At 42.8% G+C, this 22,500-nt stretch overlaps 1 protein-coding gene across 1 annotated transcript in view; it reads right to left on the bottom strand.

Annotated features, from left to right (window-relative positions):
• The window catches only part of LOC110515117 (trithorax group protein osa-like), a 112,028-nt gene that overhangs the window by 36,211 nt on the left and 53,317 nt on the right, over positions 1-22,500 (bottom strand). The window contains exon 2 of the mRNA XM_036957767.1: positions 19,126-21,012. Within this exon, the coding sequence (XP_036813662.1) occupies positions 19,126-21,012 (1,887 nt within the window). The remainder of the gene's footprint in view (positions 1-19,125; positions 21,013-22,500) is intronic.

The following is a 22,500-nucleotide window of genomic DNA, read 5'->3' as shown; positions in this document are numbered from 1 at the left end:
CCTGGTTATTCTTTAAAAGTGCCTTCCTCACCATCTTAAATAAGCATACCCCGTCCCAAAAATTTAAAAAACAGGAACAGATATAGCCCTTGGTTCTCTCCAGACCTGACTGCCCTTGACCAGCACAAAAAACATCATGTGGCATTCTGCATTAGCATTGAATAGCCCCCGTGATATGCAACTTTTCAGGGAAGTTAGGAACCAATATACACAGGCAGTTAGGAAAGCTAAGGCTAGCTTTTTCAAGCGTAAATTTGCATTCTGTAGCACAAACTCAAAAAAGATCTGGGACACTGGAAAGTCCATGGAGAATAAGAGCACCTCCTCCCAGCTGCACACAGAGGCTAGGAAACACTGTAAACACCGGTAAATCCACTATAATTGAGAATTTCAATAAGCATTTTACTATGGCTGGCCATGCTTTCCACCTGGCTACCCCTACCCCGATCAACTGCCCTGCACCCCCCACAGCAACTCGCCCAAGCCTCCCCATTTCTCCTTCACCCAAATCTAGATAATTGATGTTCTGAAAGAGCTGCAAAATATGGACCCCTACAAAATCAGCTGGGCTAGACAATCTGGACCCTCTCTTTCTAAAATGATCTGCCGAAATTGTTAAATCCCTATTACTAGCCTGTTCAACCTCTTTCTTATCGTCTGCGATTCCCAAAGATTGGAAACCTGCCGCGGTTATCACCCTTTTCAAAGTGGGAGACACTCTAGTCCCAAACTGCTACAGACCTATAACTATCCTACCCTGCCTTTCTAAGGTCTTCGAAAGCCAAGTTAATCCCACCATACCTTCAAATCCCACCGTACCTTCTCCGCTATGCAATCTGGTTTCAGAGCTGGTCAGGGGTGCACCTCAGCCACCCTCAAGGTCCTAAACGATATCATAACCACCAACAATAAGAGACATTACTGTGCAGCCATATTCATCGACATGGCCAAGGCTTTCGACTCTGTCAATCACCACATTCTTATCGGCAGACTCAACAGCCTTGGCTTCTCAAATGATTGCCTCGACTGGTTCACCAACTACTTCTCTGATAGTGTTCAGTGTGTCAAATCGGGGGGCCTGTTGTCCGGACCTCTGGCAGTCTCTATGGGGTTGTCAGAGGGTTAAATTCTCGGGCTGACTCTCTTCTCTGTATACATCAATGATGTCGCTCTTGCTGTTTCAATGCCATACAACTCTCCTTCCATGGCCTCCAACTGCTCTTAAATGCAAGTAAAACTAAATGCATGCTCTTCAACCGATCGCTGCCCGCACCTGCCCGCCCGTCCAGCATCACTACTCTGGACGGTTCTGACTTAGAATATGTGGACAACTAGAAATACCTAGGTGTCTGGTTAGACTGTAAACTCTCCTTCCAGACTCACATTAAGCATCTCCAATCCAAAATTTAATCTAGAATTGGCTTCCTATTTCGCAACAAAGCATCCTTCACTCATGCTGCCAAACATACCCTCGTAAAACTGACCATCCTACCGATCCGCGACTTCGGCGATGTAATTTACAAAATAGCCTCCAACACTTTACTCAACAAATTGGATGCAGTCTATCACAGTGCCATCCGTTTTGTCACCAAAGCCCCATACACTGCCCACCAATGTGACCTGTACACTCTTATTGGCTGGCCCTCGCTTCATACTCGTAGCCAAACCCACTGGCTCCAGGTCATCTACAAGTCTCTGCTAGGTAAAGCCCCACCTTATCTCAGCTCACTGGTCACCATAGCAGCACCCACCCGTAGCACGCGCTCCAGCAGGTATATTTCACTGGTTACCCCCAAAGCCAATTCTTCCTTTGGCCGCCTTTCCTTCCAGTTCTCTGCTGCCAATGACTGCATAGAACACTGAAGCTGGAGACTGATATCTCCCTCTCTAGCTTTAAGCACCAGCTGTCAGAGCAGCTCACAGATCACTGCACCTGTACATAGCCCATCTGTAAAAAGCCCATCCAACTACCTCATCCCCAAACTGTATTTATTTATTTATCTTGCTCCTTTGCACCCCAGTATCTCTACTTGCACATTCATCTTCTGTACATCTACCATTCCAGTGTTTAATTGCTATATTGTAATTACTTTGCCACCACGGCCTATTTATTGCCTTACCTCCATTATCCTACCTCATTTGCACACACTGTATATAGACTTGTTCTACTGTATTATTGACTGTATGTTTGTTTATTCCATGTGTAACTCTGTGTTGTTGTATGTGTTGAACTGCTTTGCTTTATCTTGGCCAGGTCGCAGTTGTAAATGAGAACTTGTTCTCAACTAGCCTACCTGGTTAAATAAAGGAGAAGAAAAAAAACAAATACACACATCAGTCACTGTTCTATTACCAATGGCAGATAGGATATGTAATACCTGACACACAAACAGGTACTATGTTGAAGTTTGAACAGGTCAGATGAAATCTACCCAATTATGGTCTCCCCATCAAATTACTGCATCTCCAGTCCATCCTTAGAAATAGGCCAAGTGGAAGCAGAGTTCATCAGTCACACATGGAATGAAAATGGTGTTCCTATTACACACTGATTACATTATCAATGGTGATTATAAATAGCCTGGTGGAACCAAACTGATCGCTGCGTTCACCTTTCTATTTCACTTCATATATCATCAAATGTGAATTGAAATGGTGCATCTACGAAGCAGACAATGTGCCACAAATGAAGTCAGTTGACATCATGTATAGTGCATTCGGGAAGTATTCAGACCCCTTTACTTCTCCCACGTTCTGTTATGTTACGGCCTTATTCTAAAATGGAATTATTAAATATATTTTCTCATCAATCTTAACACAATACCCCTTAATGACAAAGTGAAGTTCTTTAGAAATGTTTGCAAATGTATATATATATGTATATGTATATATATATTTTAAAAAATACATAAGTATTCAGACCCTTTGCTATGAGACTCGAAATTGAGCTCAGGTACATCCTGTTTCCATTGATCATCCTTGAGATGTTTCTACAACTTGACTGGAGTCCACCTGTGTTAAATGCAATTGCTTGGACATGATTTGGAAAGGCACACACCTGTCTTTTTAAGGTCTCACAGTTGACAGTGCATGTCAGAGCAAAAATAAATCCATGAGATATGTCGAGGCACATATCTGGGGAAGGGTACCAAAAAATGTCTGCAGCATTGAAGGTCCCCAAGAACACAGTGGCCACCATCATTCTTAAATGGAAGAAGTTTGAAACCACCAAGAATCTTCCTAGAGCTGGCCGCCTGCACAACTGAGCAATCGGGGAGAGAAGTGCCTTGGTCAGGGAGGTGACCTGAAGGAGCTCCAGAGTTCCTCTGTGGAGATGGGAGAATCTTCCAGAAGGACAACCATCTCGGCAGCACTCCACCAATCAGACTTTTATGGTAGAGTGGCCAGATGGAAGCCACTCTTCAGTAAAAGGCACATGACAGCCTGCTTGGAATTTGCCAAAAGGCACCTAAAGACTCTCGACCCATGAGAAACAAGATTCGCTGGTCTGATGAAACCAAGATTGAACTCTTTGGCCTGAATGCCAAGCATCACGTCTGAAGGAAACCTGGCACCATCCCTATGGTGAAGCATGGTGGTGGCAGCATCATGCTGTGGGGATGTTTTTTAGTGGCAGGGACTGGGAGACTAGTCAGGATCGAGGGAAAGATGAACCAAACAAAGTACAGAGATAACCTTTATGAAAACCAGACTGGGGTGAAGGTTCACCTTCCAACAGGGCAACACCCTAAGCACACAGCTAAGACAACACAGGAGTGGCTTCGGGACAAGTCTCTGACTGTCCTTTGCTGGCCCAGCCAGAGCCCGGACTTGAACCCTATCAAACATCTCTGGATAGATCTGAAAATAGCTGTGCAGCAACGCTCCCCATCCAACCTGACAGAGCTTGAGAGGATCTGCAGAGAAGAATGGGAGAAACTCCCCAAATACAGGTGTATAACATCATACAAGTCTCAAGGCTGTAATCGCTGCCAAATGTGCTTCAACAAAGTTGTTAAGGGTCTGAATACTAACGTAAATATAAGTATTCAGCTTTTAATTTTTTCATAAATTTGCAAAAAAAAAATGCATAAAAACAGTTTTTGCTTTGTCATTATGGGGTTTTGTTTGTAGATTGATCGGGACAAATAACATTTTAATCCATTTTAGAATTATGCTGTCGCGTAACAAAAATGTAGAAAAAGTCGAGGGGACGTTCCCGAATGCACTGTATGTTTCACAATTGGGTTATCAAAGTAATGAAGTGGGTTACCTTCTGTATGTGTACAAATGATGAGCCTGTGAAAGCTGTTGCCGCTGACAGGCAAAGGTTTCTGGCTGGATACTAGCCAACATGTGGCTGACTGTTCCATTCATGGGAATGCTCAGAGTGAGGGCATGCCTGCATGATGCTGATAAGGGACCCCCTGCCGGTCTTTTCTATGCTGCATATTCAGCTTTAAATCTCTCAAACAACTGCAGCAGGCAATCTTATGAGGTGGCGTTGACTGGGAGGACCTGTGACAAGGTGATATAACATACAGCCAAGCCTTTTGCTAATGCACTTCACAACCAAAAAGACTCCACTAGTTGTATTTGCTTGGCTGGGGAATTAGCCTACTAGTTAATCAACACTTTTCATACTCCACGTTGTTGATGAAGCCGCCTGTGTCATCATGGCAGTAATTCGGGTCCACTATCAGAGGCCTCATGATGCCGTCTCTTTTTCATAGGAGCCGAGGGAGACTGGCGACAACGGAGGAGGGTTCACAAGGGCGCTTGGGTCGCATGCCACACTTTTATTCTGAGCTTGGCTGACAAGTTGTGAAAATAGCAAGTGAATAGTGAAATGCTTTTTGGAGGTTGCTAAACCATTGCAATCACATTGCTGGACATGTTATGATACCCACCTTTGCTCCTTCTGGTAGGTCCATTCATGACAAGGGGATCAGTCTGGCACCCAACTGGGCAGGGTTAACGATGGTCATCATCCCTCAATTACAAACATCCCTCGAGAAGTAACAATCTCGTTCGGAAGCTAATTCCTTGTTTTACATACGGAGACCGACTGGCTCCATATTGGATTAGATTCAGGACAGTGATGCCGTTACACTGTGCAACCAACTGTGACATTGTTTTGCTATGGCCCCGGTTTGGTTTGAGTTTGTTGCTGCTAGTTAGTACACTGTTATAGCGAGACACGAGTCAGCTATTACCGCCATAGCTGCATCCATATATTTATTTGTGCCCTAGACATGGGTTGCACCTCAGAGGCTAATGTGACTTCTTCGTCTAAATTACTCGAAGCCAAATCCGAGTTGTATTGAGGTAGGCTGACGTTAGCCAGCTAGTTAGGTAGCTAGCTAGCGAACATCAGCTATGCTAGCTATATAATGATAAGGATTATCAAAATATACATAACCAGATACATAACCAGCAGTATACTCACCACAAGTCTGGACCAACAAACTCCAACCACCTATTCTGCAAGGTAGGGTCCTTTGGCAGGGCATGCAAATCACAGTTGGTCAATCTGTATAGCTAGGGCTTTCCTCGAATGGCTGTAACCTTTGAAAGTGTTGGGGGCTATGAAACAACGTAACCCCATTCAATGAAGGGATGAGAAGTGGCCGGAGGGGCGATTTGCACCTGGAGCTTGGCAAAAAGGGGCATGATTTACTCGTTGTGACACACTTCCAAACTCCATTTCAGACAAGCCTGACTTTATGACCAAAAGTATCCTATTTACACATTGTAGTAAATGTTGACACTACAATAGATGTTTCTGACTCGTATCGATGCTGCATAGGCCGTTTTTAAAGGGATAAGTTGGTATTTAGGGGCAGTCGCTCTTTGATGTTTTAACCCTATCCAAAGCCTTAACCCTTAACTTCGAAATTTGACGTTTGGAGAAACAGAACGATGCTGAGCAGGAGTCAACCCAGGATGTCAAAAACCCAGTGAAATTTGACGTTTGGAGCAACTTTGAAATTTGACGTTAAGAGAAATGTGGGTAAACATCAGAATCTGAAGTCAAATTGGTAAAACAGTGAGATCTTGTTGCTAATAACACAACGTCTGCCTTCAACATCCTGAAGAACAACGCCTGCATCCGCTAAACGCTACATTGTGTGTGTGTTGTGTGTGTGTCTGTGTGAGTGAGTGTGCGAGTGTGTGTGTGTGTTGGTATTAGTCAATGTGTCTCTGTTTGTGTACAACTGAAGGTGGGTGCTTGTCTGCAAATAGGGTTGTTCTGCCAGAGACTGTGTGTGAATTTGAGGTTTGCCTTGGTGTGTGTGTGTCCATGTGTGTGTGTAAGCCCCTACTCCCCTGCTCCCAGAATCCAGTCGCCAAGACTGTCTGACTCCGTACTGTCTGTCTCTCCCTCCTCCCTCCCACACACACAAGTTTGTATCTCAATATCTGTATTTCACAAACAGGACATTATTCAGCAATGTGTTCACACACACACACACTTGTTTGTATCTCAATATCTGTATTTCACAAACAGGACATTTTTCAGCAATGTGTTTAACTACTAAATACTAGTATGGCTATAAATGATATTGTCAAACAGAAATATCTCTATCGTGTGTGTGTGTGTGTGAGTATAGCAAGGGCTTTTCAGTCTCAAACAGCTGTGACCTTTGAACTCGTTGAGTGTGATGAAACAACATAGCCCCATTCAATGAAGGGATGTGAAGTGGGTGGAGGGGCGATTTGCATGTGGAGCGTGGCAAAGGAGGGAATGATTTGTTGACATAATTGTAATCCAAACCCAACCTTCATTTATTCGTTGTGATGCACGGTTCCAATGTCTGAAACAGACTTCATGACCAAAATGTTCCAATTTACATTTTGACACTAGAATAAATGCTTCTGACTCATTTCGACAACACATAGTCCGTTTTCAAAGGGATTAGTTGGTTTTTAGGGGCAGTCGCTTTTTAATGTTTTAACCCTGTCCAAAGCCTTAAACATTAACTTCGAAATTTGACGTTTGGAGAAACAGAACGTTGCTGAGCAGGAGGAGACAGAGGTGTGGACTCGAGTCACATGACTTGGACTTGAGTCAGACTTGAGTCACAAATATGATGACTTGCAACTCGACTTTGACATTAACGCCAATGACTTGACTTGGACTTGAGCCTTATGACTCGACCTGACTTGATACCCTCCCCAAGCCCAAATATAAAAAATGATGCTATTAAAAAATGTGTGCAGCGCATCAACTCTTCATTTAACGGATTACAGTTTGAATTGGACAGCAGCCAATCAAATTGTGCCAGCTGAGAAAAAGTTGTGCGGGGCAGTGCAGAGGAACGTCGTTGGGTGAATTTAGATGGAGCCCTTGGAAAGATGATACCCCAAATTATTATTTTCGGATATAAAGAAGACGCTGTATCAACAAAAAAACAAATTGCAACTTACAAAACATGCGGGAAGAAAATGAGGAGGAGAAACAATTTCCACATTTGTTCGACATTTGAAGCTGCATAAAGAACGCCAAGTCGTGGCTAATATAGCCAACAGCTGTATATTGTATTACTTTACTAGGGTATCATGTAGGCTAGCGTAACGTTAAATCAATGAGCCTCCACACAGTTAGTCAGTGCGGGAACGTGATCATTGCACTCCAGATTGAGCTACAACTGGCTAGGCAGTTGGTAGCCTAAAATCCCGCCTGATGTTAATGCTGTTCCTAAAACCATTGACATACGTTAGCCTACAGTAACCACACAGAGAGTGTGTGTGTGTGTGTTAAGGTTGGGTGATTGTGTACTAGCCTACATCGTCCGATTGCGCCCCATAGCGATCCTCAATAATCGATCATTATTAGGGGTCTTTCTCATGGCTACCCATGTATTTCCATGGAAATATAACGTTTATTTGGAAAGTAATAAATATATAGATATTTTTAAAAGCATTCATGATGTGCGTAAATGTAATATACTAACTATTACTCTTGTTAAAAATATGAAATGGTAATACATTTGGTGAAGAGCACATTCTTTAGGACTCGAAACTCAAAGTTTAGGACTTGAGACTTGACTTGATACTTGACGGTCTTGACTTGAGACTTGACTTGCCTGTCTTGACTTGGGACTTGACTTGGGACTTGAGTGCTTAGACTTGAGACTGACTTGTGACTTGTAAACAACCCATGACGCCAAAAACACTTTGAAATTGAACCCTTAGAGAAATGTCTAACTTTGACATGGATAAACATCAGAATTTCACCAAGTGAAATTGGTAAAACCATGAGATCTTGTTGTTGACAACACAAAATCTGCCTTCAACATCTTGAAGAGCAACGCCTGCCAGGGTCAACGCATGTGTGTTGGTATTAGTCAATGTGCCTCTGTTTGTGTACAACTGAAGGTGGGTGTTTGTCTGCAAATACTGCCGTTCTGCCAGAGACTGTGTGTGAGTTTGAGGTCTGCCTTAGCATGTGTATGTCTCTGTGTGTGTGTGTGTGTAAGCCCCCACTCCTCTGCTCCCAGAATCCAGTCGCCAAGACTGTCTGACTCCGTACTGTCTGTCTCTGTCGCTCCCTTTCTGCCCCCTCCCACACACACACACACACACACACACACACACACACACACACGTTTATATAACGGACATTATTCAGCAATGTAATTAATTAAGTACTAAATACATCTCTATCGTGTGTGAGTGAGTATGTGTGTTTACGACTGCTATTGTTAATGCTTGTTGAGACTAAACTCTCTCTTCATTAATAGTTTAATACTGAAGAGCTGATTATAAACTGTTTATAAATATTAGGCCCTAATCTAGTGTTGACAACACTAAGTACTCTCAACTACTACTGTATGACAATGATTATGAATATTACAACTACTACTACTACTACTACTACTACTGTATTACAATGATTATGAATATGACTACTACTACTACTACTACTACTGTATGACAATGATTATGAATATGACTACTACTACTACTACTACTACTACTACTACTACTGTATGACAATGATTATGAATATGACTACTACACCTACTACTACTACTACTACAGTATTACAATGATTATGAATATGACTACTACTACTACTACTACTACTACTGTATGACAATGATTATGAATATGACTACCACTACTACTACTACTACTACTACTACTGTATGACAATGATTATGAATATGACTACTACTACTACTACTACTGTATGACAATGATTATGAATATGACTACTACTACTACTACTACTACTACTACTACTACTACTACTACTGTATGACAATGATTATGTGATTATGAATATTACTACTACTACTACTACTACTACTACATGATAATGAATACTACTACTACTACTACTACTACTACTACTACTGTATTACAATGATTATGAATATGACTACTACTACTACTACTACTACTACTACTGCTACTGTATTACAATGATTATGAATATGACTACTACTACTACTACTACTACTACTGTATGACAATGATTATGAATATGACTACTACTACTACTACTACTACTGTATGACAATGATTATGAATATGACTACTACTACTACTACTACTACTGTATGACAATGATTTTGAATATGACTACTACTACTACTACTACTACTACTGTATGACAATGATTATGAATATAACTACTACTACTACTACTACTACTACTACTACTACTACTACTACTACTACTATATGACAATGATTATGAATGACTACTACTACTGTATGAAATGATTATGAATACTACTACTACTACTACTACATGACAATTATTATGAATATTACTACTACTACTACTACTACTACTACTACTACTACTACTACTACTGTATGACAATGATTATGAATACTACTACTACTACTACTACTACTACTACTACTACTACTACTACTACTACTACTGTATGACAATGATTATGACTACTACTACTACTACTACTACTACTACTGTATGACAATGATTATGAATATGACTACTACTACTACCGTATGACAATGATTATGAATATTACTACTACTACTACTACTACTGTATGACAATGTTTATGAATATTACTACTACTACTACTACTACTGTATGACAATGATTATGATTATGACTACTACTACTACTACTACTACTACTACTACTACTACTACTACTACTGTATGCCAATGATTATGATTATGACTACTACGACTACTACTACTACTACTACTGTATAACAATGATTATGATTATGACTACTACTACTACTACTACTACTACTACTACTGTATGACAATGTTTATAATTATGACTACTACTACTACTACTACTGTATGACAATGATTATGATTATGACTACTACTACTACTACTACTACTAATACTACTACTACTGTATGATTATGAATATGACTACTACTACTACTGTATGACAATGATTATGAATATTACTACTACTACTACTACTACTACTACTACTACTACTACTACTACTACTACTACTACTATTGTATTACAATGATTATGAATATGACTACTACTACTACTGTATGACAATGACTATGAATATGACTACTACTACTACTACTACTACTACTGTATAACAATGATTATGAATATGACTACTACTACTACTACTACTGTATGACAATGATTATGAATATGACTACCACTACTACTATTACTACTACTACTGTATGACAATGATTATGAATATGACTATTACTACTACTACTACTGTATGACAATGATTTTGAATATGACTACTACTACTACTACTACTACTACTACTATTACTGTATGACAATGATTATGAATATGACTACCACTACTACTACTACTACTGTATGACAATGATTATGAATATGACTACTACTACTACTACTACTACTACTACTACTACTACTACTACTGTATGACAATGATTTTGAATATGACTACTACTACTACTACTACTACTACTACTACTACTACTACTGTATGACAATGATTTTGAATATGACTACTACTACTACTACTACTGTATGACAATGATTTTGAACATGACTACTATATGACAATGATTATGAATGACTACTACTACTACTACTGTATGAAATGATTATGAATACTACTACTACTACTACTACTACTACTACTACTACTACTACTACTACTACTACTGTATGACAATGATTATGAATATGACTACTACTACTACTACTACTACTGTATGACAATGTTTATGATTATGACTACTACTACTACTACTGCTACTACTACTACTACTACTACTACTGTATGACAATGATTATGATTGTGATTATGACTACTACTACTACTGTATGACAATGATTATGATTATGACTACTACTACTACTACTACTACTACTACTGTATGACAATGATTATGAATATGACTACTACTACTACTGTATGACAATGATTATGAATGACTACTACTACTACTGTATGAAATTATTATGAATACTACTACTACTACTACTACTACTACTACTACTGTATGACAATGATTATGAATATTACTACTACTACTACTACTACTACTACTACTACTGTTTGACAATGATTATGAATATTACTACTACTACTACTACTACTACTACTACTACTGCATGACAATGTTTATGATTATGACTACTACTACTACTACTACTGTATGACAATGATTATGATTATGACTACTACTACTACTACTACTACTACTACTGTATGACAATGATTATGATTATGACTACTACTACTACTACTGTATGACAATGATTATGAATATGACTACTACTACTACTGTGACAATGTTTATGAATGACTACTGCTACTGCTACTACTGCTACTACTACTACTGTATGACAATGATTATGAATGACTACTACTACTACTGCTACTACTACATGACAATGATTATGAATGACTACTACTACTACTGCTACTACTACTGTATGACAATGATTATGAATATGACTACTACTACTACTACTACTACTACATGACAATGATTATGAATGACTACTACTACTACTGCTACTTTTACATGACAATGATTATGAATGACTACTACTACTACTACTACATGACAATGATTATGAATGACTACTACTACTACTGCTACTTTTACATGACAATGATTATGAATGACTACTACTACTACTGCTACTACTACTACTGTATGACAATGATTATGAATATGACTACTACTACTACTACTACTACTACTGTATGACAATGATTATGAATGACTACTACTACTGCTACTACTACTACTGTATGACAATGATTATGAATATGACTACTACTACTGCTACTACTACTAGGCTACACTCCAGTGTTGTAGTACTTCGAGATCAGTCTTGAGTTTGGTCTCAAGACCACATGTTGAGTGTCTCGTGTCAGATACATTTGTACTTGGTCTTGACATTGAGGACTCGTAATTTCTCCCCGAGACCAGCCGAGTAAAAAAACTCAGAATTATCAGCTTCCATTCAGTCAACACATAAACACCATGACGTACAATAAGGCATTGTTGGCAGAATAGATTCATATAATTCACCAATACATTTCTTGGTAGTCCAAAAAACATTGCTATCAGGTTGTAAATCACAGCTGGCCTGGTACATTGTTTGATGCCTCCATTCAGGATGCACTGTTTCAGTTTCAATGACACAATATTCTGGACAAAGACGGACGAATGTAACTAAGGCTGGGAATGTCAATACAATCAAACTAGCAAGGGAAATGATCACGAGTCAGACACAACGTGGCTAATAGGCTAGCGTATCTATTTTTGTTGCAAGCTAAAAACATGGAGCCTAACGTTAGCTAGATCGCTAGCTAGCTGCTAGGAGGATGTCATGCCATGCCATTGGAGTAAAGATTATGAATATGTCGCTTTCATTTCGTTGTTCAGTGGCTATACACAGCTAGAGATAGCTAGAAAGAACTTAAACGACTGTTATTCAGTTAGCATATCTCTTGCGGTCTTGACTCGGTCTCGTCACCCCTCCGGTCTTGGTCTTGACTCGGTCTCGTCACCCCTCCGGTCTCGGTCTTGACACGGTCTCGGACCCCTTATCCCCCTCCCGGTCTCGGTCTTGACTCGGTCTCGTCACCCCTCCGGTCTCGGTCTTGACACGGTCTCGTCACCCCTCCGGTCTCGGTCTTGACACGGTCTCGTCACCCCTCCGGTCTCGGTCTTGACACGGTCTCGTCACCCCTCCGGTCTCGGTCTTGACTCGGTCTCGTCACCCCTCCGGTCTCGGTCTTGACACGGTCTCATCACCCCTCCGGTCTCGGTCTTGACTCGGTCTCGTCACCCCTCCAGTCTCGGTCTTGACACGGTCTCGGACCCCTTATCTCCCTCCCGGTCTCAGTCTTGACTCGGTCTCGTCACCCCTCCGGTCTCGGTCTTGACACGGTCTCATCACCCCTCCGGTCTCGGTCTTGACACGGTCTCGTCACCCCTCCGGTCTCGGTCTTGACACGGTCTCGGACCCCTTATCCCCCTCCCGGTCTCGGTCTTGACACGGTCTCGTCACCCCTCCGGTCTCGGTCTTGACACGGTCTCGGACCCCTTATCCCCCTCCCGGTCTCGGTCTTGACTCGGTCTCATTTTGCTCCGGTCTTGGTCTTGAATCGGACTCCCTTTAGGTGGTCTCAAAAACAAGAATGCTACACTCTAAAAAATGATTGGTTAAAAACCAATTTGGGTTGTTTGGTAACCAAGCGCTGGGTAAATACTGGACAGAACACACACACCGGGTTATTTTGACCCAACCAGTTGGGTTGTTTGGATTACCCAAACATGGGTTAATTTAACCATCAGTTGGATTTTTATTCACTTTCATGCTGGGTTGACCCAGCAGCTGGGTCTTTTTTAATGTAATCCATAGGTTATTTCCAGGAGGCGTGGCCTATTAGGGGCATGGCTTTCAGATAGTTATTTTTGGAGACCCTTGAGAGTAAGTGTCATTCCTGTTCATCATGTTAAGTCGATGAAAAATGAACATTTTACTTTAATATTTTTGCACATTACACAGTTTAATATAACATCTATAACATTATTATTTACATATATGTATTGTAACAAAGTGGTCATTTTATTATGTACTCGATCATATGGGCATATTTTTTTCTCAGACATAAATAAACAATTCCAGGTGAAAGCCAAAGGCCATAGTTTTCTACATTATTCAAAATATTGCCGCTTTGCTAGATTGATGAATACAGACATAGCGAAAACAGTGCAAAAATGCTGTCAGCCTCGGAGGTAGGACAAACAGAGAGAGAGATGGAGAGAGTGTGGGAGAGGAGAAGAGAGGAAGGGGTGAATAGGAGGAGGAAGAGAAGGAGGGAGGTTGTGACTAGCTCAGGCCAAGGAGATTTGTTAAGTTCGTACATACATGTGTGTGTATCTATGTATATATATCTGGAACAACACGGTCTCATAATTTCCCTTCGAAATTCAACGTTTTATGGAAGAACGTCCACACTTAAACACACCCTCAGTCTGGTGCGTCATCAACCAGCACCGGACTCAACACAGTTCACTCACACTCTCACTCACACTCTCACACACACTCTCACTCACACTCTCACACACACTCTCACACACACTCTCACACACACTCTCACACACACTCTCACACACACTCTCACACACACTCTCACTCTCACACACACTCTCACACACACTCTCACACACACACACACTCTCACACACACACACACTCTCACACACACACACACTCTCACACACACACACACTCTCACACACACACACACTCTCACACTCACACACACACACACACACACACACACACACACACACACACACACACACACACACACACACACACACTCCTGTGGTGTGTAAATAACAGGCTCACATAGAAAAACACTTGCAACTGTATGAGCACATAGCAGGCCTTAATACACATTTTTTTTCCCTGTGTGTGGGTGAGTGTGACTGTGTTTCTCCCTGCTCACAGCTGCACAGCCTTAAACCAGAAGTCAGAGAAAGAAGACTAGTCAACAGGGAGAGAGGGAGGAACAGAGGGAGTGAAAGAGAGAGGGAGAGAGAGAGAAAGAGAGCGAGACAGAATGCAGAAAGAGAGCGTGAGTGAAGGAAGCAAGAGGAAGAGTGAAAGAGAGAAAACGGAAGAGACAGTCAGTGCAAGGCACTCCCCTTTAAATGCAACTCAGCTTGAGTAGGTGGACAGAGAGAGAGAAAGAGAGCGAGGTGTAAAGAGAAAGAGAGAGAGCTGTCGAGAGACAGAGAGAGGGGGAAGAGAGAGAGGGGGGAGAATGAGAAGTAAAGAGAAGGAGAGGGGGAGAGAGAGAAGGGAGAGAGAGCAGCCAGGTCACACAAGATCCAATGCCGTTTTTGACGTTCATCCATGGCCCCAGGACGTCGGGAGATGCCTTCAATACCGGTCACTAGGGGCATTGGTGTTCGCTTAGGCTCTCGGCTTTCTAAGGCATTGTGGATGGGCATAATTAATGCCTAAACTTAACCATCGAGTAGTTTCTGTTTTAACCCGATCCCATTCATTAACCCTTAAGTTAACTGATCGTAATTAATGCCTAAACTTAACCATAAAAACTCATACTGAAGTCAGAATGTGTCAGATAGTGAGATTTTGTTGGCGAGAGACAAGAGAAAGAGAGGGAGGCCTTTCCATAGAAGTGTGTGTGTGTGTGTGTGTGTGTGTGTGTGTGTGTGTGTGTGTGTGTGTGTGTGTGTGTGTGTGTGTGGGAGGGAGGGAAGGTTAGGGAGGGGAACCCCACTTGAGTCAACAAATACGAAAAAGCTGCTATTGCCAGGAAAACCCTGCCTTGAGTTCACACGACAGAACTGGGCTTTAGAAAACTGCACTCGGTGCGTGCGCGTGTGGGTGTGCGCTACACGTAAGTGTGGATGATTGAGTGCTTAATATGTTTGCTGTCATGTGGGAGTGCTCATTACCTGAACAATGCCTTGTGGTGTATCTTTTTAAGAATGTGTGTTATGTGTATATTGTGTGTGCAGGGATGTTTAAATTGTGTTTTAGTGTGTATTTGTGAGTGCTGCTTAAGACAAACGTGAATGCTGTGTGTGCATATGTGTTTACATTTGTGTGTATGTGTGTGTGTGTGTGTGTGTGTGTGGTGCGTGCATACACGTGTACATTAGTGTGTTTCTGTGGTGTGTGGTGTGTGTGTCTTTAGATTGGGTTTCAAATTGCCGCGGCAGCATTCTCTCCTGCAGCAGCAAGCAGAATCTTTGAGGCAGAGAGAGCGCGGTGTGTTTGAAGCTCCTACCCCCCCCCTCCTCTCTCTCTGTCTCGGTCTCTCTCTCTCTCTCTCTCCTCCCCCTTCTCTGCCCAGTAGCACTCTTTCAGCATGCACTCCAATGAAGGATAATGAATTTTAGAAAAGAGGGGATAAGAGGGAAGGATGGAGAGGGGGATGAGCGGGAGGGGGAAGGGTTGGCCTCTCGGGAAGGAGTGAGTAAGCGCTAAAGGGGCCCCTCGGTTAATAAGCCCCTAACGCACACACCTCCTAAAAAACACCTCCCTCCAAAACCGTCCTCCTATACACTGTAAAACCAAGCGTGTAGGCTCTGAACACATAACGAAACAATTTTCTGAAACACTTTTTATTAAGGGATTTTGAATTTCAATGAAAACATGTCACAGTGTTTAGACTGTTTATTCGCTGTAACACTTTGGAAACACTTCTCTCCCATTTTACAACCAGGAAGTGTATTAGGGTAGATGTAGCAGATAGGGAATTGTGTCTTTACAGTAAGTAAGTAGGGAACTTGGAAAGGGGCCCTCCTAACCACTGCATGTACATTAAATACACAAAATAGATATGTATGACTGTAGTGACTTTTAATTAGTGTATAGTGCACTACTTTTCACCAGCCCTTGGTCAAAAGCAGTGCACTATATAGTGAATAGGGTGCCATTTGGTTTAAGGTACCGCTACACAAAGGAAGAGATTCCTCCACTCCCTGTTCCCTTCTGTCTTCTACATAATTAATCTAACACAGCCCCCCATCCCTCCACACACACACTGACTTCTCTCCTCCATCCCCCTTTGAAAAACAGCAGGGGCCCCCCCCTCTACGTAGCTACCCCTCTTCTGCCCCCTACACTCCCCACCACAACTACTCCCCACCTCTCCTGTGCTCTGCATTGCTCCTCTCCCCTCATCCTGTCCTCTGTAACCTTGCCCCTTTTGCTGAACTCCAAATGCTGCAGACAGCAACACTTCATGATGGAATACCACATCACACGAACAAGGCTACAGTTCTTGTAGCCTTTTCTCAGTAAATTCTCTCCGGGCCTAAACAACGTAAGTCAGTCCAAAGCAGCAGAAACAGTCGAGCACAACAGTTCCACACTAACATCCAATTTCCTCCCGGTTGAAAGTTTTAGAACACTTAACTCAATCAATGATTTTTCTTTATGTTTACTATTTTCTACATTGTAGAATAATAGTGAAAACATCAAAACTATGAAATAACACATGTAGTAACCAAAAGGTTACTGAGGTTCTTCAAATAGCCACCCTTTGCCCTGATGACAGCTTTGCACACACTTGGCATTCTCTCAACCTGGAATGCTTTTCCAACAGTCTTGAAGGAGTTCCCACATATGCTGAGCACTTGTTCGCTGCTTTTCCTTCACTCTGCGGTTCGACTCATCCCAAACCATCTCAATTTGTTTGAGGTCGGGTGATTGTTTGAGGTCGGGTGATTGCACTCCTTCACTCTCCTCTTGGTAAAATAGCCCTTACACAGCCTGGAGGTGTGTTGGGTCATTGTCCTGTTGAAAATCAAATGATAGTCCCACTAAGCGCAAACCAGATGGGATGGCGTATCTGCAGAATGCTGTGGTAGACATGCTGGTTAAGTGTGCCTTGAATTCTAAATAAATCACAGACAGTGTCACCAGCAAAGCACCCCCACACCATAACACCTCCCCTTCCATGCTTTACCATGGGAAATACCCATACGGAGATCATCCTTTCACCCGCACCGCGTCTCACAAAGACACGGCGGTTGGAACCAAAAATCTCAAATTTGGACTAATTAGACCAAAGGACAGATTTCCACCGGTCTGATGTCCTTTGCTCGTGTTTCTTGGCCCAAGCAAGTCTCTTCTTATTATTGGTGTCCTTCAGTAGTGGTTTCTTTGCAGCAACTCGATCATGAAGGCCCGATTCACACAATCTCCTCTGAACAGTTGATGCTGAGATGTCTGTTACTTGAACACTGTGAAGCATTTATTTGGTCTGCAATTTCTGAGGCTGGTATCTCTAATGAACTTATCCTCTGTAGCAGAGGTAACTCTGGGTCGACCTTTCCTGTGGATGTCCTCATGAGAGCCAGTTTCATCATAGCGCTTGATGATTTTTGCGACTGCACTTGAAGACACTTTCAAAGTTCTTGAAATATTCCGGATTGACTGACCTTCATGTCTTAAAGTAATAATGGACTGTTGTTTCTCTTTGCTTATTTGAGCTGTTCTTGCCATAATATGGACTTGGTCTTTTCCCAAATAGGGTTATCTTTTGTATACCATCCCTACCTTGTTACAACACAACTGATCATCCCTCCACACACAACTGAAAAGCATTAGGAGGGAAAGAAATTCCACAAGTTAACTTTTAAGAAGGCGCACCTATTAATTGAAATGTATTCCAGGTGACTACCTCGAGAAGCTGGTTGAAAGAATGCCAAGAATGTGCAAAGCTGTCGTCAAGGCAAAGGGTGGCTATTTGAAGAATCTATATATTTGATTTGTCTAACCCTTTTTTGGTTACTACATGATTCCATATGTGTTATTTCATAGTTTTGATGTCTTCCCTATTATTCTACAATGTAGAAAATAGTAAGAATTAAGAAAAACCCTTGAACGAGTGGGATTCAGTCCTAAAGGAAAACATTTGCGACAGGCCCTGAGAAAAACTTCTAAATAAAAGTATGCAGCATTAAGTTCCCTGAACAAAAAGACAACTAAAGCAGTAACCCAACACAGACATGACCTCAGAGGAGGCACTACTGACAACTTTTGCACCCCAATAAATACTGCAACCAGAAAATATAACCATCCAATCACCGCTCTACATACTACAACCAGGAAGTAAAATCTACCAATCATGACTCACCTCTCTACAGTGTTGTGGCCCCATGATTCCTGCTGCGGCCTGCTGCATTGCTGCTCTCTGCTGCATCCTCTGTTGCAATAGATGGGCATGGTTCGCTGCTACTGACGCTGGTGTTCCGGCTGCACCACCATGCTGCATTCCACGGTAACCAGCCATGGGGTTGGGGGGTCCACCCTGTCCAGGGCCCATTGGGGGTCCACCCCCTCCTCCCATCTTCTGCTGGGGGTCCAGGTCAAAATGGCGGAGGGGCTTGGTGTTGGTGAAGGAATATGAGGGTTCCTGGTGCGGGACTCCACCACCACATGGTTTGGACATGGATGGGTGTTGGCCCAGTTGGGCGTTCGTCTGTAGCTGTTGCGTGTTTGAATGTTGCTGTTGTTGTTGTTGATGTTGTTGCTGTTGCATGAGTAGCTTGAGGCTGCTGGGTTGACCAGCCGTCATGGCTTTGTAGAGCTGACTCGAGATGTTGTTGTTGGGTCCTGACCCGTTCTGGGTGCTGTATGGATGTGGTTGTTGGGTTTGGGGTAGGGGTAGGGGTTGGTTCTGGGGTTGAGGTTGATGCTGGGACTGGAGTGCCGGGCTTTGGTGAGGCTTGTCAGTTCGGTAGGGGGGAGATGGTCTTGTGACGCCTGATGTTGGTGCACCTCCACTGGGCATGTAGTTGGCTTGTGACCCCTGGATGTTGGATGAAGTGCTGGATGTGCTGGTGTTTCCTAAAGGTAGAAGGGTACTCTGTGGGCTAAAGGGGGGTTGGGCGAGAGCCGGACTGCCTAGCTTATCTGGGCGGTAGGGTGGTGAAGGCCCTGCAGACGGAGCTGGAGCCAGGATGGAGATTGACATTGAACCCTGGGGGCTTTGAATGCTTCCAGCCGGGCTGAATGGTTGTTGGTGGAGCGGGGAGGAGTTGGGGAGTTTCTGCCCACCCCAGGGTGAGCCTTGCTGGGATAGAGGAGGCATAGAGGCCTGGGTCTGGGGTTGATTCTGGGTCTGGTTCTGGGGGATAGGGGTGTTGGAGGAAAGGTGTTTGTTGGAGTTGGACGCCATTTGCTGGAGCTGTTGAGCTCGCGATACCTCGTGCCAAGTAGACCCGGGTCGAGAGGAGAGGGCGGCGGATAACATCGGAGAACGTGCTTGGTTCTGGGATGAAGAGGAATGGTGTGGTGAAGCCGAGAGAGGCGAGGGAACGGGTTTGGAGGGGTGGGGGATGGAGTAGGGGGCTCCGGCCAGACTCGGGCCTACTTGGGGAGACCCTGCCTGTGGAAAGCCTGGGGAGTGGGTGAGGTGGCTCTCCAGGTGAGATGTGGTTCTCTGGGGGGAGCGTTTGGGCGAATGTGGGTGGATGTACCCCGGCCCTGATCCTTGATTCTGCTCCTCTTTATTCCCCAGTATCTTATCCAGATCCAACTCCTGCAGAGAAGGATCTGGGTTCTTGGTCAACTCATCCAGAATATCCTGGAGCTCCTGCTCAACCGATGGGGCCGACGAGGAGCTTCCATTGGGGTGAAATTGTCCTCCTCCACCAACACTTCCAGGCCCCCCAGACCCAGGACTCGCCTTAGGGGGCATAGAGTAGGGTGACCCTAGCCCGTTGTTCCCATTCCCCAGCCTGTTACCTTCAAGTGACCCCTGACTTCCAGGACCTCCATGACCTCCAGGACTGGGTCCTCCAGAGTAAGAGTTCTGCTGGAAGCTGGTACCCATGGCGAGGGTCACATCCTCCAGGCAGAGTCGCTTGGTGGGCCCCCCGGGCCCCTGGGTCATGGAAGAACCGTCGGAGGTACCGTTCAGACCCAGACCAGGGCCATTACCGGGCCCTTGGCCCTGCCGTAAGCCCCCCTGGTGGGCCCCCTCAGTCGCAGTCAGCCTCCTCTTCAGTGATCCAGACAGCTGGAGGAACGCGAAAGAGAGAAGAGATAGTGAGTACATAAAAAATGACCAAGCACAATGACTGTTAGAACAGAGCACCCAGCACAGTCAGACACTCGATGATAAAAACACATTCTACAAACTCATGTAGTCATAGAGGGTCAATAGAAGAACAAAGGCATGAAAATAAGACATTTTTCATGAAAGACATTAAAACGTTCTATTGTCGACATTTTAGCTTTCTATTGCCGGGCTAAGCTCAATAGATAATAAGGTCTCAATAGATAGTCTCAATAGATAATAAGGTCCCAATAGATAATAGGTCTCAATAGATAATAAGTTCTCAATAGATAGTCTCAAAAGATAATAAGGTCTCAAAAGATAATAGGTCTCAATAGATAATAAGGTCTCAATAGATAATAGGTCTCAATAGATAATAAGGTCTCAATAGATAATAAGGTCTCGATAGATAGTCTCAATAGATAATAAGGTCCCAATAGATAATAGGTCTCAATAGATAATAAGTTCTCAATAGATAGTCCCAATAGATAATAAGGTCTCAATAGATAATAAGGTCTCAATAGATAATAAGGTCTCAATAGATAATAAGGTCTCAATAGATAATCTCAATAGACAATAAGGGCTCAATAGATAAGATCTCAATAGATAATAAGGTCTCAATAGATAATAAGGTCTCAATAGATAATAGGTCTCAATAGATAATAGGTCTCAATAGATAGTCTCAATAGATAATAAGGTCCCAATAGATAATAGGTCTCAATAGATAATAAGGTCTCAATAGATAATAAGGTCTCAATAGATAATACGGTCTCAATAGATAATAGGTCTCAATAGATAATAGGTCTCAATAGATAATAGGTCTCAATAGATAATAAGGTCTCAATAGACAATAAGGTCTCAATAGATATTCTCAATATATAATAAGGTCTCAATAGATAATAAGGGCTCAATAGACAATAAGGGCTCAATAGATAATAAGGTCTCAATAGATAATAATGTCTCAATAGATAATACGGTCTCAATAGATAATAAGGTCTCAATAGGTAGTCTCAATAGATAATAAGGTCTGTCATAGTCTTCCCACTCTCTTATTGGCAGGTCTATAGGGATCTCAGGGCTCTGGTATATAGCTCACCCCACCAGCCACCACTGGGCTGTGATATTAGTATTCTGTTCTGTTCTGTTCTTTGCTTTCTACCCTGCAGCTGCACGCACACTGGTGCCAGAAGTGGGATCACGTAGGCCACACACAAACACATTAACGCATGCACGTATGCACGCGCGCACACACACACACCGTAGGCTGCATGATCATTGGTGCCAGAAGTGGGAACGTGGGATAACTGCCTTAGAAGGCTGTTTCTATTACTGTGGTGGACTGAGGGGTCAATGTCCTCACGCACCCCTCTGTACCCCCTCAGCCTCACCCGAGACCCCTGGTGCACCCTTGAAAGGATTAAGAAACCCCCCTCATCCAAAAAATTCCCT

Source organism: Oncorhynchus mykiss, chromosome 21, assembly GCF_013265735.2.
Source record: "Oncorhynchus mykiss isolate Arlee chromosome 21, USDA_OmykA_1.1, whole genome shotgun sequence".
In the NCBI taxonomy this organism is placed as follows: Eukaryota; Metazoa; Chordata; class Actinopteri; order Salmoniformes; family Salmonidae; genus Oncorhynchus; species Oncorhynchus mykiss.
This window is presented reverse-complemented; position numbering and strand designations above follow the sequence as displayed.